This window comes from Agelaius tricolor, unplaced genomic scaffold (genome assembly GCF_023055355.1).
Source record: "Agelaius tricolor isolate 1412-34295 unplaced genomic scaffold, bAgeTri1.0.p SCAF_23, whole genome shotgun sequence".
In the NCBI taxonomy this organism is placed as follows: Eukaryota; Metazoa; Chordata; class Aves; order Passeriformes; family Icteridae; genus Agelaius; species Agelaius tricolor.
Genome location: NW_027269283.1, coordinates 5,238,876 through 5,257,044, shown reverse-complemented (window position 1 = coordinate 5,257,044; position 18,169 = coordinate 5,238,876). Strand labels below are relative to the sequence as shown.

The 18,169-nt window shown below is 49.0% G+C and overlaps 1 protein-coding gene across 2 annotated transcripts; it reads right to left on the bottom strand.

The window, feature by feature from the left end:
- Nucleotides 1–10,248: 10,248 nt before the first annotated feature.
- SLC2A10 (solute carrier family 2 member 10) lies at nucleotides 10,249–16,599 on the bottom strand. 2 transcript variants are annotated; one of them, XM_071446581.1, is made up of 5 exons: nucleotides 16,527–16,599; nucleotides 13,086–14,465; nucleotides 11,912–12,034; nucleotides 11,248–11,383; nucleotides 10,249–10,651 (listed from the first exon to the last, which is right to left on the bottom strand). In XM_071446581.1, exons 1-5 carry the CDS (start codon nucleotides 16,528–16,530, stop codon nucleotides 10,552–10,554), a joined length of 1,743 nt encoding a protein of 580 aa, XP_071302682.1. In that variant the 5' UTR covers nucleotides 16,531–16,599; the 3' UTR covers nucleotides 10,249–10,551. The 2 variants fall into 2 exon arrangements, with proteins under 2 accessions (XP_071302682.1, XP_071302683.1); XM_071446582.1 differs by having other exon boundaries at nucleotides 10,249–10,648.
- Nucleotides 16,600–18,169: the final 1,570 nt, after the last annotated feature.

The window sequence follows — 18,169 nt, the reverse complement described above, 5'->3', positions numbered from 1 at the left end:
ATTTCAACTCATGGGAATTGGTCAATCTCAGGATATCAAACAGAAACCAAACCTAACTGGTGGTTTGTCTTTCAAAAAACCCCTCTGCCCCACTGCCATGGCTTTGCATTCAGAGCCCTATTTCTGAATATAAAGTAGGGGTTTTGTGAAGGTCACCAGCAGTTCTTGTGCCAGCGCAGTGCAGAGTCCCACTGCTGCATTGGAAAGGCAGGTTTCTGCTTACCACATTGCTTCACAACTCGAGAGAAAAGACATTTTTAGAAAGCAGTTTGGTACTTCAAGCATCTGGCTTCCAGTGGAAAAATGGTGCCATGTCCCAGGTGACTTGTGCCTTCAGAGCTGGGGAAATGCCACCACAGGGTTCTGGCTTTCTGCTGGAAAACAACCAGAAGGGTGTGCTGAGGCTTTCTCTCTTTTTCTCCCTGTCTTTAATCTTACAATTACTGTGTAGAGGATCTGAAGGTGAGGCCGAGGGGAAGGTTGGGTATTCTCTGGTGCAGCTCAAGCTGTAGAGGTACCAGAAGGGTCCTGATGGGGCTTCTCCACACACTTTGGTGTTGTCCTGCCTGTTAAAGCAGAGGGTGAAGTAACCTGTGAACCTGTGAACCTGTGAACCTGTAACACATCCCATGGGGTTGCTGGGGGTTTATACCCCCAAAATTCAGTGAGATGTGTGATAAGTTCAAGCCAAGAAGAGACATTTCCATCCTTAAGTTGTGAAGCTGCCCAAGTTACAGACAGCCATATTTCCAGATGGGTAAAATTCCAGAGAAACCATAATGGATTTGACACATCTCAAATGACGACCATGGAGGTGTTGACTCCCCCTTTAATTCCTTCCCCTAACAGACAGGGTCCCTGAACCTGGACCACTTCACTGACATGTGCAGCACTTGTTTCTCTCTCCCTGCATGTCTGGTTGGCTTTGCCTCCCTCCCCTGCCTCGTAACTCCCAGCTCCTTTCCTGCGGGAAAGATTAGGGAGGATAGGAAGTCGTCTGTGCAAAAAGCATCCCTGGCCAAAATAAATACAGGTCACAAGATTAGGCTTCATCAGAACTTTAAGCCTGGCCCAAGCTAAACAAATGAGCTGTCATGCCTTGGTAAAAGCTCCAGTATGAGTGAGCTGGCACGACTGCAAAAACGGTAAAGCAGTTAATAGGTTTTGCAATATGGAAGCCTAAAGTTTTGTTTTCAGTGCTGCATTCCTGACAGTCAAGACTTGCACTGAACTTCAAATGTCATTAATTTTGTGTGCTGGCCTTGCTTGCTACTATGCAAACACCCTTCCCAAAGCCCAGCAATAGCAGCAAAACAGCACCACGGGGCTTGTCCACCCCAGAGAGCCCTCACAGTGCAGAGGAGAAACAGGGGAGGGTGAAAAACACCCTGTTTTCAGCAGGTTGGCAGCTCTTGCCTGTTGACACTCTGAGACTGAACCTTTGAATGAATTACAGATCTGTTAAAATATAAAATTCTAGCTGTTCAAATACCTAACTTTTTGATGTCCAAATATCTCCATAAAAAATACCACCAGAGCCATGGACACCAGGTGTAGTCCATAGCCATAGGTAGCTGTTCATGAAAAAGGGTAACTGAACCAGCAAGTAGGTGAAATGTTCCAGGTTTCCCTTTAGAGAGTGTAATTTGCACCAAGAGAGGACTGTGAATATTTTCCCTTGCAATGAGCAGAGCCCATGATCACGGGACTCAGTGCCTCTGGCTCTGGCTCTGCCCTGTTATTCATCTCTGGAGCTGGTAATCCCCCCAAGCACTTGGATTCCCACACCTGCACAGTGGCCATGGCAGTGCAGGACAGCCACTGTGCTGGAAAAGGTATTGATGCTGCAAAGCACAGAGAGGCTGCAGCAATCTGCAGTGCTTTGGTATCTTCAATAATTACTGGTCTTAAACATTATAAAGGAAAAAACCAAAACCAAACCAGCAAGCGTTAAAAGTCTTTATGGAACAAAAGCCAGGCTTTTAATACTGTTTTAAGGTACTTGACAAAGCTTTGGTTCAGAGCTAAGGCCGGCCTCTTGCAAGTGTGCAAGGCTTGAGACAATTGAAAAACCAAAATACTTCTCCCAATAGAGACCTTGCAGCTTATCAGGTAACTGCAGACTGCATTTTGGCCACTTTTAACTGGGCATTAAAAGTCTTTTTGACACTTTCTTTATTCCCCTACAATAGACTCTAACAGCCCCTCGGAGGCCTCCTACAGCCCGATGTGTAAAACGTAATGGGGATTGGTTTAAAGAGTGGAATTTGACCTGAGAGAGATGTGAGTATTCGGGGACTACTTAGTCCTCAGTAGCACTCGGGGGCTCTTTAGTTTGTGGGGCACTTTATTACTCGTGAGTGCTCAGGGACACTGTTTGCTGTCTGGTGGCTTTCTCTGCTCAAGCATTGCTGTGTTGCTGCAGAGCAGATGGAGCCTTCCTTCTCCTCCTCTTCCTCCTCCTGTTCGTGGAAGGAGCAGCTGGGCCTGGGGCTGCTCGGGGATATTAAGGGGTCCTGGAGGGGTTTGTCAGCAGAAAAGGACTGAAGCTAGCTAGCCACAAACATGAGACCCATGGATGCAGGGGAATGTCTGGTGCTCACACAACTGTAAATATATGGCTAAGAGGCCACAGCAGGCTCACAGGGAAGCTGTTTGTGCTGGTGGGCTCTGCATAACCCCAGTGCAAAGCCACTCCTCAGTGCCTTTAAGAGAGGTACTTGTTCCAGCCCTGTCCTTCTGCTTTTCCTCATCCTCCTGGCTGTGTCCCCGAGTCCTACACCAGCCACTGCCAAAAGCAGAGGGGGATGCCCTGGAGCTGGCAGATTCTGTTCTTTTCTGTGTCTGTGAAACAAGCTTGGGTGAAAGTGCCAAAACTCCTGCCCTGCCCTGAGCTGCCACTCTCTTGCTTTCCAGTATTGGCCAGCTGTGGGGATGTGATCATTCCTCACCCAGGGCCACAGCCATGCTCCCAGGCAGGGCTGCCTGCTGGAGGGAATGAGGTGGGCTCAGAGACAGTGCTAGTCCTTCTCACTTTTACTTTTCCCTTTAGCTTAAATTATTCCCAGACGTGTGAACTCAGCAAACAAGGATCAAGTTTTCTCCACAAGGCAAGGTTTAGTCCAGGGCTGGAATAGTGCCTGAGCTTCCCAGTGGTCAGGAAAAAGCTTGCAGGGAGCAGATGAGCAATTCCTTTTGTATTTTCCATCCATTAGGAAAAGCTGCATCTGAAAAAATAGCTGAACTGGAAAATAAAACTAGACAAGTCTGAACAAATATGGAAACCATCCCTGGCTTGGTATTGGAAAAGTCTCAAATGCTGGAAAGGAGAGAAGCAAAGAGAGGGAATGGATAAGTTTTGGCCTCTGTTAGGAATATGGAAGGAATTATTTCATTCTTTTTCCCCATCTATTTATTCTCTATATGGCACTCTGTGTGGTTAACCCTCCATCTTTGTCATAAATATATGTGGCAGAGACAAGTTTTTTTTCAGAGATCCCAACCAAAACATCTGTTTTGCATCTGTGGTTTTGCATATGTAAATATTATTACTAATAGTAGCAAAAGCCATCCTAATGGCAGCAGGAATAGAAACACTATTAATAGTCATGGTGCTGACATTTTATTTGTGTTGCTGCAGGAGTTTACATCGTGCACCAGCACTCAGCTGTGAGTTTGAGTGAGAACAAAAGGATGGCTGTGATCCCCAGGAGCTGTGAGTGAGCTGGGACACTGCCAGGGGTGTGGGGCCAGGATTGTCACTCAGGGACTGTGGCACCTGAGCCTGACCATTTCCCCCTGACCTTTGCAGATGACCCTTACAAGTGGAAATGGCTCCTTGCAACTCTTGTCATGGTGGCGAGGAGAGGAGGATTCCCAGTGGTGAGAGTGGCTGAAAAGTACCTGAAGAAAATTGGAAAACTTCCCAGTAAAGGCACTGATGTGATTCCTGCTCATCTGGAAACTGATTTTGTCCTGGGGAAGGTCCAGGGGAAGAGCAATGGTCTCACCCCAGCCCAGCCAAAGATACCTTGTCTCCCTCCCTACAGACAGGAGGCTCTTCTGGGTGGGTGACCTGTCAGAGCAACTCATTCTGCAAACCATCAGCAGTGGGGTGGAGACCTTATCTTTGTGTCTCTGCTTTGCTGCTGTGATCAACAGTGACAGCAACTCTCCTTCTTCCCTCTGCTTATTGAATTAGGAGATCTCAGAGCTGGGGGAGCTGGGCCCAGGAGCAGCAGGAAGGAGGCCAGATGGAGCAGGAGGAACAAGGGCACAGACCATAGATACCAAACCTGGAGAGATGGAGGTGCTGGTGCTGACAGCAGCACTGCAGAGGGGAGAGATGCAATAAAAGGAGGAAGCACCAGCCACATTTTAGGCTTTGGTCTGACCCACGCAGTGCCTGGAGACACACAAGCTAACAAAACACAACAAAACACCCATCTCCTTCCAGGTTTAACCTGGGCTGAACTGGTATCTTTGTTCCTATATGAGGACTGGTTTTTGTTCAGCTCTGGTTGTTTTGCTGGATCTGCAGTGCATTAAACAGCCCATCTTCTGGTTTGTATTTTTTCCAGTGATCGTGTTTCACGTATTCTGGCTCCTTTCAGCCAGCTCTGTATCCCCCCGAGCAGACACTAAGCAGGATCCAGTCCTGGAGCCTGCTGCCTTCACATGCTCTAAAGGGATGTGGACTCACATCCCACATTTCTCTGCTGAGTTGTGGGAATATTTGCAGCAGGGACTCACACCTTGCTCTGCTTTCAGTCTGTCACCTGGATCACGTTACCCACTGGACACTGCGGGCTCAGGGATGGTACCTGCTGCCACTGACACTTCACATCACCCCTCTACAAGCTGGTTCCTTGTCTCCCTGTTCTTCTAAGTTCTTCTAAGCCTTCTCATGTTTACATTCTTGTAACGAACTTTCTCACCCATTTTTATGTAAATAATATTGTTTTACATTCTTCTCTGGAGGAGGAGAAATTTGATGGACTGTTGTCCTGTCCAATGTCATTGGAGAGGTGGCACTTTCATCCTCCAATCCACTGTCACTTTTGAAAGTCTATAAATGTTAGGGTCAAAAAATAAACTTCTCTTCTTTTTACCTTGGGGGTTCCAGCGTGTGTGTAATTTTATTCCATGTCCTATAGAGACAATTCCTAAAGCCACTCTGGGCCAGCCAAACTTTGTGCTTATTTTGCACATCATTCAGATTTTCATTGTGGCATGTGTGAGAGTAGGGGGTGGCTTGTTGGTGCTTTTTAAAGATCTGCCCTGACAGCCACCTTCCCTGGGCCACCAGGCTCTGCAGCATCCCTGTGGATGACATGGGACAGAGAGAGAGAAACAGCAAGCATTTCTCACAGCAGCTTGGGAGAATATTTAGGGAGTTGTAAGGATGTGATAACTTGTTAAGTATAAACAATCTGCAGGTGGTGTTTTTCTACTTCATCTTCCTGTTCTTCTCAAGGATGGTGTGTGAGAAAGGTCATTTTGTTAATTAGCCAATGTGAAAAATGCATATTTTTTGATTGGCTTTTCACAAATATTAAAATGCATCTTATATGTGTTGTGTTAGAAAGTAATGCTGTATTAATTCTCTTAAGTAGTGTGTTAAATATAGTTTTAGGTTATAACAAAACATTAAAATAAAAACTATGCTATGTAGGATACTTTTTTTTCTAAAGAAAGGACTCGCACTGAGATAGCAGCCACAGGACACCTAAATCTTTCAGAGAAAGAGAATTTATTGCTCCATTATCAGGAGAAATGAACTTCTTCCCACCTTGCTCGGGCAGGTGATGCCGTTAGGATTAAGAGGAAGAGGTTGATATGATCAGACAGAATCCTGTGTTTGATTGGAATTTATGCATAAATGATTTTTGAATCATTTATGCATCATGTATAAATATGCAACAGGCTATTGTTTTTAAGGGTTAATCCTTTGTTAACATGTGTCCTTTTTCAGGCTTATGCTGCCAAGAAAAAGGTACCCGGGCATCCATAACTCTTTGTTTCTATTGTCTCATATTGTCCTAATTCAAATTGTCCAAATTATTATGACTCTAATTGCATTACTATTTTTATAACCATTTTATTACTATTAAACTTTTAAAATTTTAAAAACAAGTGATTGGCGTTTTTCACAGCCAATCAAATAGAATCTATTGTATCACTATAAAAACCGCACGGTTTTCTTGACTAAAGCCTTCTTTTGCTCTTTCTACAATACTGCCTCCTGCCTGTTCCTGTGTCATTATAAAAACTGCCGGGTTCTCTTGAATAAAACCCTCTTTGCTCGTTCTACAGCCCTGCCTCCCGCCTGTTCCTGTGTCCTGGGCGCACAGGAGTGACACATCCCTGCGCCCAGCCCGAACCCTCCTCAACCCTTTCCTCCTCAGCCCTCCAAGGGATGCTCTGCCGATCTTTTCCTGCCCACTCTGAGGAGCAGGCGCTGTGTGTGTGTGGGCTGGGACTCCGTGAGTGCAGTGATTATCCAGCAGCACCTCGGGGGCGGGCAGGGGCCGAGCCGAGCCGGGCTGGATGCGCGCCTGGGCCGTTTCAGCGCCCGCCCCTCGCGCAGCTCACGGGCATCCCTCAGCGAAACCTGCCTGCCTGCAGGGCTGTCTGCACGACCCGGGGAAAAAGAAAGGCATGACAGCACAATTAGTGAGAGCAAATGAAAGGCTGCTTGAAGAGGAGGAGGGAGGAAAGGGGAGAGCTGCATAAATCCCTGGTGGGGTTTTGGGCTTGACATCAAAACCCCTTAACAGTGTATTACTTCAGCCCCCAATGTGGACAGATGTTGAGCTGTGGCTCAAAGGAAGTCAGAAATCTTTCCTTAGAAAAAATTTGGCCAGGAAACTAAAGAAAATATTGTGAAAGAAAAGGAAATAAAAGCCCACTAAAGAAGATTTATCACTGCCTCAAGCATTTCTGTATCCTCTGGTCTTATGAGGTCTCAGCCTCAGGGGAGGGAAGAAGAGAAACAGCCTGTTGCTATGTTAATGGGTCAAAATTTGGAGTGGGGACACATTTGTCCAGTTAGATGATGATGGAGGGAGCCAACTCACCCAGGCAAGCACTCTCCCATCCGTGCTGACCCCAGCCAGCCTTCTGGGGCCTCTGGCACCAGCTGCCCTTTTTGCCCACTCATTTCCATTTCTAAGGGTTTTACAGAAACTTGTCAATGGAAAAGGTGTTCATTCCTAAAAGAGTTTAGTATCATCCACAAATATGGAGATTTTGCTGTCCATTCCCTTGCCAACACTGAAGATGCTGAATAAAACCAGACCCAACAGAGATTCTTGGGTAGTCTGGTTGCTGAATCTCATTCATCTTCAAAAACTGCCGGTTAAAGCTTGCACTTTGCTACCTACAAGACAGGAGTATCCTTAAAGAGGTTTCAATACATAAAAGAAGCATTGTTTCACTCCCATGGCAATGTAAATGTTTTTTACAATAATTTTGACAAAATCTTTCATCTGTTTTGTCTGTTGGGTACTCTCTATCCGCGTGAATAATTGATATATTCCTAGAGTCCCAGTATGCTGGCAAGGGAAGCTTTCCCTCTTTGGCACCCCTGTCTGCTGGCTCTGCTGTCCCAGCTGCCCATGTGTTTGCTGCTGCTGCAGACCCAGGGACAGAGGTGACACTCACCCCTGCAGCTCCCAGGGTCCCATTCCAGGGCCTGGTTTGTGGCTGAGAGCTGCACTAGCAAGCTGCCACCCCTCTGGTACTGCAGCCATTTGGAAAGCCACACTGATCCAGTTCCTCTATTTTACTGCCTGTGAGGTTCTCCCAAATACCTGCAGCACTGCAGACCAACACTCAGCTGTGCCCGAGCTGCCTCATCCTGTCTTATCCTCCCTGGCACCCTGCTGCATCTTTGTATTCAGCAATGGCTCCCCAGCCAGTTTCTTCCTTTTGATATAGTTAAATAAAGATTTTTAGAAGATACTTGCAAGAGCTTTTCAAGATCTTCATGCTCTTTTTTAGCTGTCTTTTCTGTCTGCTCTTTACTTGCCATGTTTTATGGCTTTTCCTTTCCTCTTCACGTGGGAAACCTTTTCACTTTTCAAACACTGACCTTCTCCCTGTGATACCTCCTTAACCTCCTCACTCCTTAGCAGTGAGTCAGGCAGGGTGATTTTTAGGACCTCTTAGTTATTTTTTGAGTTGTGGCACATGTTTTGCTTAGGCTTTAACAGAGCATTTTTTAATCACCTCCAGACTGCTTGCAGGCTCCTTGCTTTCTGCCTGCCCCATTTTTGGTTTGTTGTTATTGACTAATCACCTTCTTTTTTCATAGTTCCCTTTCTTGAAATTGTAGAGCCCCAGGCTGGATTTATTTGGTGTGCACTCTCCCACTACAGCATTAAAGGTTGTTTTGTGGTCACTAGCAGAGACCAGCTCTCCCACAAACACCTTGTGAAGCAGGTCCTGTGCACCTCTCCCCACCAAACCCAGAGCACAGCCCTCCCTGCACTCCCAGCACTGCTTGGTGCTGGAGACCCTTTATTGTACCCAAACCCACTTTTTATTCCTTCCTGATGGATCACTGAGCTGACTAACTTCTCTAATCTTGTTTTATATTTGCTGTTCATTAGTTCATTACCTTTATTCTTATCAGGGCTCAGTAACACACTACTGGCTCTACATTTTTTTTTTTTAACTGGAATCTGTGATTTCCCATCTCAAGAAATCTGCACTGGTTCTGGAATTTTTATTCAGGATTGGAAAGCCTGGCATTATCTTATTTTTTAAGGTTCTGGTATAGTGACAGAACCACATCTAGGCTTTGTTTTTGGCTGCTTAAAAATGTTCCTGTGAGTCTGCTGGCACCATTCATGGCCAAATTCACCTTTTTTACTTCAGCTTCTTCCTTTATTTCCCTGCTGCTCTCCCACTGGGTAAGGGCCACCTCCTCGTCACCAGGATGCCAGTCTGAATTTCTGCACCCACTGACCTTCCTTTAGCTTTTCATCTGAACACCCCTTTACAGCTTTTCCATCTTGCAGTGCCAGCTGCCCAGTTCTGCTGCCATGGAGGAGCCAGGCCCTGTGAACCAGCTGGCAGAATCAGTGGGAGTGACAGCCCTTTACCCTGGGCTCACTGAGCCCCTTACCAGGAGCTGTCTCACAGCTTTCTGTACCATCACCCCAGCACCTGGCACTGTCCCCAGCCCTGTCTGCTGACCCCAGAGCTAATTCAAGTGTTCTCCCAGCAAAGCCAGCCCTGCCTGCTGCCCCTGGTCCCCCCTGACACCCCAGCATCCCCATCCTCTGCCCTGCCCCTGGTCCAATGTGGGAACCCAGGACATCCCTCTGGCTGTCCTGGATTGCCAGGACCCCTGCCAGGGGGCTCAGAGACCCTGGCACAGAGCCCAGCACCTGTGGGTTTGATTATGACCCATGGAGCAAATTACCAACCTTGTATGAAGATCAGCAAGCCACAACAGTTTAAGTAGAATAATAGTGAAGTTATCACAGGGTGGAAATGTAGATTTTGGGGTTTTTGGTATGGGGGTTCAGGAGGCAAGATGGAGGGAACTGGGTGTGTCCAGCCTTTCTCCTTCTTCTTCTTGGCCTCCATCTTCTGCTGGCATGTTGGCACTTTTAGATTGGTTTAGAGTAGAAGCTCACTGTCTAACATAGGTGATAGGCATTGGGAAGTAATTGTAAACATTGTACATGTAGTTTTTAGTATAAAGACATAACCCTGCCCTGGGGGTAGACAGAGTGCCTGGAGCTGCCCTGCTGGACGGACCTCGGCGGGGCAGGAGAAAATTTTTAATAATAAGACACAATAAACAACCTTGAGACCGAGAACTGAAGAGCTCCGACTCATTCTTCAAGCACCCGGGCTGGGAAAAGAGACTTTTAACAATCTCGGGGTCGCAGCGACCCAGAAAGGCCCCGAGAGTCCCCCTGACACCCCAGCGTCCCCATCTCTGCATTGTCCCCTGCTCAGCCCCAGGCAGGGCACCCCCAGTTCCCGCTGGCGTATCCCTCCTGCCCGGCCCCGGGCACAGTGTGGGGAGGCACGGAAGGGGCTCCGGGGCTCCGGGGCTCTGATTTTGGGCATTGCCGGTCGGGCCGCGGAGCCCCGAGCGGGCGGTGCCGGTGCCCACTGGCGGCAGGGCCGGCGCCGTGCGGGGCCCCTCCCCGGCCCCATCCCGCTGCTCCCGAGACGTGGAAAACAACGCACCCTGCTCACAAACCAGCCTCAGGGATGGAGAAATCGCCAGCAAAACCCGTGCTTTAATTCCTGCGTATAAAACCATGAATCTCTTAAATGCTAGGAGACACAAATGATTAAAAATTAAAATATATCAAAGGAAGGATGTGTTCCCCGGCTGGGAACAGAGATTCTCCAAGGACCCAAAGGACAGGCTGTTGGTGCGTTCCCAGATCCAGGGCACTGCAGGGAGAATTGTCACTGACCAGAGGTCACCAGTTCAAGGGCCCGGAGAAGCAGTGTCCTGGTGGCCCAGCCTGCTCCTCTGCTGGTGCAGCTCCTCACGCTCGATGCTGTGGGCAGGTTTCATGTCCTGCTGGAGTGCTCCACTCTCTGGTACAGTGCATGTGTGCAGCTGGCTCCTCTTCCACGTCTCTGCTTGAGCACATTTGCTTCCCACAGCCTGCTGGGCAGTGATGAAGGTCAGGGGCAGGGCTGACAGCAGGCACCCCTCCTGCCCCCAGGGCTGTGTGCTCTCTCCCCTCGGCACCAGCACCATCTCCCCTGTGCAGCAGCGCCTGCCCTGCCATCTCCATCACAACCACGATGGCAAAACCACATCATGATCCTCCCTGGTCCATTACAAGCTTTGTGTGAAAATTACCAGGTGGGAGCCCATGTTCCATGAGATGTCTCTGCCTCAGAGGAGAAGGATCAGCCTGGGATTATTCTAAGGTGAAAGGACAGGACTATCATCCCCTCCTGCCTCCTCCCAGTCCTACCCTTCCTGTCCCATGTTGTGGTCCTGCTCTCCTCTCCTCAACCATGAGTCCTGGTTTTTAACCCATTTTTCCTGTGTCACTACTGCCCTGCAGCAGCACAACTGCAAGGCTCAGGGCAGTGACCTGCTGATGAAGGCACTGCAGCTCTCCCACCCTGTCCCACAGCCCTGCCACAAACTTGACATTTTCTATTTTCTCAGTAGCAATGTCACAGAGGCTGGGGGCTGGCAGTGGGCAGCCCCCAAAGGCAGCACTCCTGCTGGGACAGCAGCACACCTACCTTTTCCTGGAGAGCTGCTGCTCTATCTCCTCCAGGGACTGTCCTTTTGTTTCAGGCACAAAAAGGTAAATGAACACAACAGCCATCACTCCCATCAGCCCATAGAGAAGGAACATCCAGGAGAATCCAATGGCATCTGCAGAGATTCAGGTGTGTGAGTGTAGGAGTCACATTGTGGGGTACAAATGAAACTGGTTCCTTACTGTGAGGTGGTCACTGGTGCCTGACAGGGGCACCTTATTTTGTGAAGCCTTCAAGAGAGCTGGGAAACTCCTTATCTGCAAGGCTTGGACTGAGAATTGGCAAAGGGAAAGGCTGGTGCATGCCAGGCTTTGCCACAGCAGGGGGAAAAGGGCAGCTGAGGCCCAGGGCCAGCAGTGCCTGCTGAGCAGGGCTGTAAAGCTGCCTCTGTGGAAGCTGCAGACTCTGTTTCCTGAAACTGTGGTGCTACAGTGCAGCCCAGTGGGCAACTGGTGATTTTTATAAACGAGGCTCTAAGCAGAGCTGCTGGTGCCTGGCTTTGCTGCTCTCAGGGGCAAAGGGTCACAGCTACTCCAGCCTCAAGTCCTCACTGTTCAAAATGCCACTTAATCTCCAAATGGCTCATGGTGGGCACCTTCCCTAACCAGCTGTGGGAGGCGAGGGAGGGGAAGGGGCTACTTACCAATAAGGTCCAGGAAGGTGAGGCTGATCAGTAAATTAGCAGCCCAGTTAAAGCTGTTGCAGAAGGCAAAGGCTCTTCCTCTTATCCCAGCAGGGTAAATCTCACTCAGGACCAGCCAGGTCACTGCACAGATTAGAGAGAGCACAAAGACAGCGTGGAGTTAAGCAATTTGTTTGGGAAATGGGCAAGGGAGATTTCAGCAGGGGGTTTAAACTCTGGCTTCACCCAGCACCTGCTGCTGCTGGTGTCAAACATTCATCGATCTCAGAGGCTGATCACAGCAGAACACTGCAAACCTCCTGTGCTCAACGCTTCATGCAGGAATGAAATAGCAATAAACAGGCCCAGGGAGTAAAGAAGAAAGCAGGGTAGCTGGTCATTCCATTCACAGGAGATGAAGAGATCTGACAGGCCTGCTGTCAGGTCATGCTCTTTGTAAAGAAATGAGAAAAGGGTGGAATTAGGGAGACAACATTGCATTTGGGCTAAAATCAGAGTTAAAGCAATGCATATCTTTAAGTCTCTCTCATCCTGGGGTTATTTTGCTTGAAATAATATGCAGGCTGGCTGTCAAACCCATGAGACTTGCTCCTTGCTCACCTAACATTCTTTTCTTGATTTAAATGATCTTTTCTCACATCAAGGCCTTTACATGCCAGAAAACAGTAGAATTTACGAGAAAGCAATAACTAATTTTTAATCTAATCTGATGAAAAACAATTAATAATAAATAGAATAAAAAAACCCCAATTGATATGGAGAAACTTCAAGAGGTTCATCTTCCAGTTCGGGACTGACTTTCATAATCACACAGCAAAATCCCTTCAGTCCCTCTGTCCTCAGCCCTGTATTTTCCTCCTCACCAGGGTGACAGGAAGTTTATGTAGTGCTTGTAGGGTTTGTAGGATGCTTTGATTTTCCACTGAACTTCAGAGAAAAAAACAGCTTTACAAGGGTAGTGAATAGCATGGAAGAGAAAGTTACTCCAGTGCTGTAGCTGACAGAGCTGCAGTGCTAGAAAATGATTCAGGGGCCAGGAGGGGACATATTTCCAGTTCCCAGACAGTGAGCTGCTCAGCACAGCAGATACACAAGGAATGGTTCAAGCAGGCAGCTTGCAGATCAGCCCTAGTTTTATTCTCTGGGTTAATGCAAGGATAAACACCACACTTACTTGGCCCAAATCCAATTGAGAAGGCACTCACAAAAGCCATCATGCTCAGCAGTGTAATCCAATTTAAGACCGTGTGTTGTTCCCAGGGAGCAGCACTGGGAGGAGGGCCGGTGCTTTGCAGTGCTCCTTTCCTGGACTGACCTGCCAAGTCCCTTTTCTGAGTGAGGGAAGGATTAGGAACAACCTCTTTGCTTTGAGTGCTGCCAAAAACTTCCGTGAGGCTCCTTGTGGCAGCAGAACCAGGGCCTGCCTGACTTCTGGCAGCACCTGACGCAGGTGGGACAGGTGACACAGCAGCCTGGGGGAGCACAGGTGGGGTCAGGGGGCGCTGGCTGAGGCTCTGGGATGCACTGGGGCCTGTGGCTGCCCTGCAGTCCCTGGCCATGGCCAGCGGGGCCATGCGGCTGGTGAGGCCCAGGGTGGTGACAGACACGGCCATCACCACACAGCCAGCCATGAGCAGCACCCTCCTGCCTGCCCTGTCTGCCAAGGCCATGGCCACCAGCGTGGCCACCACCTTGATTGCTCCCAGCCCAACTGAGGCCAGGATGGCCGAGGAGTTGCTCTGGAACCCCACCGAGTGGAAGATTTTGGAGGCATAGCCCAGCACATTGGGCTGCCCAGTGAACTGCTGGAACAGCACCAGCCCCAGGCCCACCAGAGTCCGCCTCCTCATGTTGTCTCTGGTCCTAAAAAGATCCAGAAATGAGTAATGCTTCTCCTGACAGGGCTCCCGCTTGGCTGCTGCTCTGTCCTCTGTGTCCTGCAATGGGATGAGGCCCTTCTGGCAGTCTGAGTCCCACGAGCTTAATTTAACTGGGTTCACTGGGAGAAAGAGGATGCTGAGGAACTGCATGGCTGCCGGGGCAATGGCCAGTCCAAACATGTACCTCCACCCCTCATCCACGTCTGCAAAGACATAATTCAGTGCATAGGACAGCAGGAGGCCCACGGTGATTCCCGCCTCGTAGAGAGACACCAGCAGCCCTCGCTGGCGAGCAGCCACCATTTCTGAGACGTAGATGCAGCAGGCCATGGATGAGACAGAGATGGCAAAGCCCACGGTCACTCTCCCAATGACCAGCACGGTGAGTGACCTGGCCAGAGTGAGGATGAGGCTGCCCACCAGCAGCACCAGGTTGCTGACCAGGATTGCTCTCCTGCGGCCGTGGCGGTCGATGAGGATGCCCCCAGCCAGGGAGGCGAGGAGGGCTCCGATGAGGACGGCGCTCACCAGAACTTCTTGCTCGAAGCAGCTGAGCTGGAAGTCTGCCTGCAGCTGCAGCAGAGCTCCAGAGATTATCCCCAGCTCGTATCCAAATATCAGCCCGCCCAGGAGAGACACTGTTCCTGACAAGAGGAGGACCAGCGGTGCACGACCTGGAAAACAAGCAAGCAGTGCTAGGTTCAGTTTTCTGATGCTATAAAACAAACTGTCAGCATGCACAGGCTGGAAGAACTCTCCCAGGACAGCCACAATTTTCCATCAACAAAGTCATGATGTGGAATTCCCCCATAGGTCACTAAGTCACATGTATAGAGGCACTTGCAGACAGTCACACAACCCACCGGACTTCCACTAACTGCAGGGGTACTCATTTAGGGTGCAGAACTTGGAAATCAGGACTTTTAAACAGAGTTAAGACTTGGTTTTAAGTGCAGGACAGTGATTTGCAGTGCCTGGAGTTGTACAGTGGGATCCTCTGTGGTATCTCTTGATTGTAACTACAAAATTCATTCTGGGAAATGCAGCTTCTGCTTTCTGGTTCTGCATTATCATTTTCACATTTCAGTGCATGTGGAACAACCAGCTCTCCCTGCAGGTTTTGCATTCTTACTTCCTATATTATGGTTAAAAGCCCTGCTCAAAAATGACTTTGTGGGGTGGCCCTGATTTCTTCATTTCTCCTTCTGCAGCCCACAGCTCCCAGGATCCCCAAATCAATTGCAGTCTCCTCAAGTTGGTCCAAGCCCATAGAACAAACATCACTGTGACCTGAAAAGTTTACTGTTGCCACCCTCAAACACAAGAAGTGACTCTTTGACCTTGCCCTTCCCACAGGGCTGAGTGTGCCAGTTTCCTAAGTATGCAAATTTAGCTAAAATAAGACAAAAACAGCAGCAAAAGCAACTCAAACCAACAACACCTCAAACAACCCTACAAAACCAAGGTGCTGCATATGCTTCTCACCATGGGGAGGGGATGAAGGGGTGACCATGTGTGAACCATGAGCCATGTTTGTTCCACCAGCAGGGATTGCACTGAGGCAAGAGCTGATGTCCTCTGAGGACAGAAGTGACACTGATCTCACCTCCAATCACACTTTTGAAGCATAGGTGAAGTGGATTAGTTTTGGGGTTTGTGCTGTTTTGCAGCATGTAATGCTATCTGCATTCCTTTGTTTAATTAGAAATACTCACAGTTTTGGTAGACTGTACGTGGAAAAAATGTGGGCACAACATCCAGACCGTGGAAACTTTTCTCACCCTGCTGAAGGACTTTTTTCCTGTCACAAGCTTTGTTTAATGGGAAGCGTCTCTGCTTGGCTTTTAATTACTGTTATCAATAAAGGCTATTTCTCAGTGATGGCTGTATATAAATACAATTGTTTTTATTTATTCTGCAACCCTTATTTGTGCTACTTATGCCATCCCAGCTATCCCAGTCCCTCCCACCATGCTCTGTGTGACCATCTGCGCTGCTTTTAGCACTCCTTGTCCATGTTATGCAGATAATTAGAAAAAATATCTGCTGACAACATATGGCATAAGTGGCCATCCCATTAGCTTCAGGCCACAAATTCTATTAGACACAGACAGTCCCATGGCTGATTTCATCAGGTTTTGCTGCATTTCTTGTTAACTTAATAAGCACTCGTGGCTTATGAACTTTGACTGAAATCCAGTTTGTGTATGGTCTATTCTGACGTAGCTGGGGAATTTGAGGACTCTTCAGATCTCCGCATGAGGACAGAAGGTTTGATGGAGCAAAGAGCTGTGCCAGGCGATTCTCTCCCTACAGCAAACCGGTGGGAGCACCGTGCTGCAGGACCGGGCAGTGACCCTCTGTCCGGCCGGGCTGGGGCTGGCACCGGGCTGAGCCGGGCTCTGCTCGCACCAAGGCCAAGCAATCCGCACGGCACAGCAAACCCAGCTCCCTCCATGCTCCCGAGCCCGCTCCCCTCCCGGGACAGCCGCGGGAACGAACCACAGGAAATTCCTTGGCTCCTCTGCTCGCTGTATACGCGCTGCCAGGACCGCTAAAAACAGCACAGAAAGAAAGGAAGGGGCGGGGGATGCACCCAAGCCTTTAGCAAAAGTTGCAAACTTTTTTGTTTGTTTGTTTGTTTGTTTGGAAATTCCTCCCCGGGGCAGCGCCTTCCCGTTCCTCCCCGGCTGCCCCCGTGCCCCCCATCCCGTCCCGTCCCGTCCCGCACTCACCCATGGCGGGGCCGAGCCCCGGAGCGCAGCGGGGCGGAGCGGGGCCGGAGCGGCGGCCGCAGCCACGTCGCTGTGCCCTGCCCCCGGCCGGGCAGCCTGGGGCTTGTAGTCGCCCTGCCCGCCCCTCTCGGGGGCGGGGGTCCCGGCCCGGGGGCGCTGCGCCGGCCCGGGGCGATGCCGGGAGCGGAGCCGGGTCCGCGGGGCTGGCGGAGCCCGGCGGGACACGGAGGTGCGCGGTGATTCGGTCCGTGTGAAAAGCGCCAATCACTTGTTTTTAAAATGTTAAAAGTTTAATAGTAATGAAATGGTTCTAAAAATAGTAATACAGTTAGAGTAATAATAATGTGGACAATTTGGATTAGGGCAATAGGAGACAATAGAAACTAAGAGTTACAGGAGTCTGGGTACCTTTTCCTGGGCAGCATAAGCCCGGAAAAGGACACCCATTAACAGAGGATTAACCCTTTAAAACAATAGCCTGTTGCATATTCATACAGCTCACACATGATGCATAAATTCCATTCAAACACAGGATTCTGTCTGGTCAGTGTCAACTTCTTCCTCTTAACCCTAACGGCGTCATCCTACCCGAGCGAGGTGGGAAGTTCATTTCTCCTGATAATGGAGCAATAAATTCTCTGAAAGATTTGGGTGTCCTGTGGCTGCTATCTCAGTGAGAATCCTTTCTTTAGGAAAAAAGTATCCCACATAGCATAGTTTCTATTTTAACATTTTGTTATAACCTAAAACTACTTAAGAGAATTAATACATCATTACTTTCAAACACAACAGATATAATATTCATTTTAATATTTGTGAAAAGCCAACCATAAAATAGGCATTTTTCACAGTCCAGAAACAAGGATGTGGCTCTGGTGGCTGGAATGTCAGCTCTGTCCCCAGCCTGTATCACTGCAAGAACAGAAATCTCCTCACTGCCAGCAGAGCTGCTCTTGTGCAGCTCTCTCTAGACGAGAAAGCCTTCTGAAAGTGCATAAGGGATTGACAGTTTATTCATGTTTTTAGGTAGCTTGGCTAGAAAGCCACAGAAACCTGCTAGGAAAGGAGTGGCCACTTGAAAGCTGAACCATCTCATGGCAGACAGCAAACACTACATGGCTGTGTCTGGGCTAATGTTCCACATTTGGGGAGCACAGGGGGATGCAGGGGATGCAGGGGATGCAGTGTGATCTTGCCCATGATCTCTGGCCCCCAGAGTTCAAGCCAAGGCACTTTGGGTGAGCTGTGTTAGGAACTGGAGGAGATGTCTCCCATTCATTATTCCCCATCATGCCAGGCAGAGAGCCAGAGAGAACCTGGAGTCCTCATCAGCCTCAGGGCAAACTCACTCTTGGCTACATGATCTCCAATTTGCCTGAACAATCCCTTCTTTCTGAAATTATTTCAGTGTGAGAAGGAATAAATTATATTTTTCTCTATGGTCACTCAGCATTTATTTTTCTGCCACCTGAACGTTTTCTGGAGGCTTCTTGGTCTCCGTCAGGACAAGAAATATTATTAACTGACAACAAGAAGGTGAGGTCTTGGTGAGCACAGGTGAGCACAGGTGAGCACAGCTTTATGGTGTGTTTACCAAAGGAGGACAAAAAAATGACACCAGTGTGTACAGAAATGCAGCTGTC

What these genes read in the sequence shown, in the direction of transcription:
- SLC2A10 (XM_071446581.1), bottom strand. An exon ending in CTCAATTGGATTTGGGCCAA is followed by an intron (nt 12,035 to 13,085) that starts GTAAGTGTGGTG and finishes TAATCTGTGCAG; the next exon opens with TGACCTGGCTGGTCCTGAGT. An exon ending in CAGCAGCTCTCCAGGAAAAG is followed by an intron (nt 10,652 to 11,247) that starts GTAGGTGTGCTG and finishes ATCACTGCCCAG; the next exon opens with CAGGCTGTGGGAAGCAAATG.